Raw genomic sequence first — 818 nt, forward strand, 5'->3', positions numbered from 1 at the left:
ATATGTATGCTTTTTATGTCATTTAAAAACTAAATAAATTTTTTCGAAAAATATTGTTCCTACTAGAAAATAGATTTATATCTCTGTATAAACAACAAAAAACAAAATACACAATTACATTTAAATTAAATAAATTTACAATCACTCTTACCCTATGACACCTTTCAAAGGCTTGTTTGGTTTCTTGTAAAAGATTAACCACCACTTCTTGGGATAGGAAAGTTTCCCCATGAGTATCAATACTTGGCCCCAGTGGTAAGTTGGTACGCTGTCTAATTCTCTCTTTCAAATCTTGAATACTAGTACATCAGGTAAACAAATAAAACAAAAAAACTTTACATAAGGTTTCAACGTCAAGCACTCTCAGATTTAATATATATCATAACAACAAAAAAGGACCAATAACCAAGAGATCTAAGTTTTAATTGTAAACAGTAATTAGTTCTGTGAAGACTGCTCTTAAAGAAAAAGCAGATGTGGAGTTATGATCTCTAAACAGTCTTTCAGCTTTACAATTCTAACTCAATCAAACCTCATTTGTTTTCTGCAGAAAGTAACAAAAAAGTGATGTGTAGTATGAACTCTGGATATTGATTGTATGGTACTACAGAAGTCATTCTGTCTCCACCTAGAACAGCAGTAGCGAACCTATGGCACGTGTGCCTCAGGGGGCTGTCTCTGTCACTGAAAGTTCTAAAAGGTTTGCCATCACTGATATCACCTAGGTCCAAGGAGTTATGACCTAGATAACTGAGACACTACTAATTCTTATAGCAAATTTATTAAGGTTTTCATGCCCAAGTGATAAAAAAAAAAAA

General features: G+C 32.6%; 1 protein-coding gene across 1 annotated transcript in view; it reads right to left on the minus strand.

Moving 5' to 3' along the window:
• Exoc5 (exocyst complex component 5) overlaps positions 1-818 on the minus strand; it is a 65,625-nt gene that overhangs the window by 27,805 nt on the left and 37,002 nt on the right. The window contains exon 12 of the mRNA XM_010641441.2: positions 152-299. Within this exon, the coding sequence (XP_010639743.1) occupies positions 152-299 (148 nt within the window). The remainder of the gene's footprint in view (positions 1-151; positions 300-818) is intronic.

The sequence above is a fragment of the Fukomys damarensis genome, unplaced genomic scaffold (assembly GCF_012274545.1).
Source record: "Fukomys damarensis isolate Sample0158 unplaced genomic scaffold, DMR_v1.0_HiC HiC_scaffold_21, whole genome shotgun sequence".
Classification (NCBI taxonomy): Eukaryota; Metazoa; Chordata; class Mammalia; order Rodentia; family Bathyergidae; genus Fukomys; species Fukomys damarensis.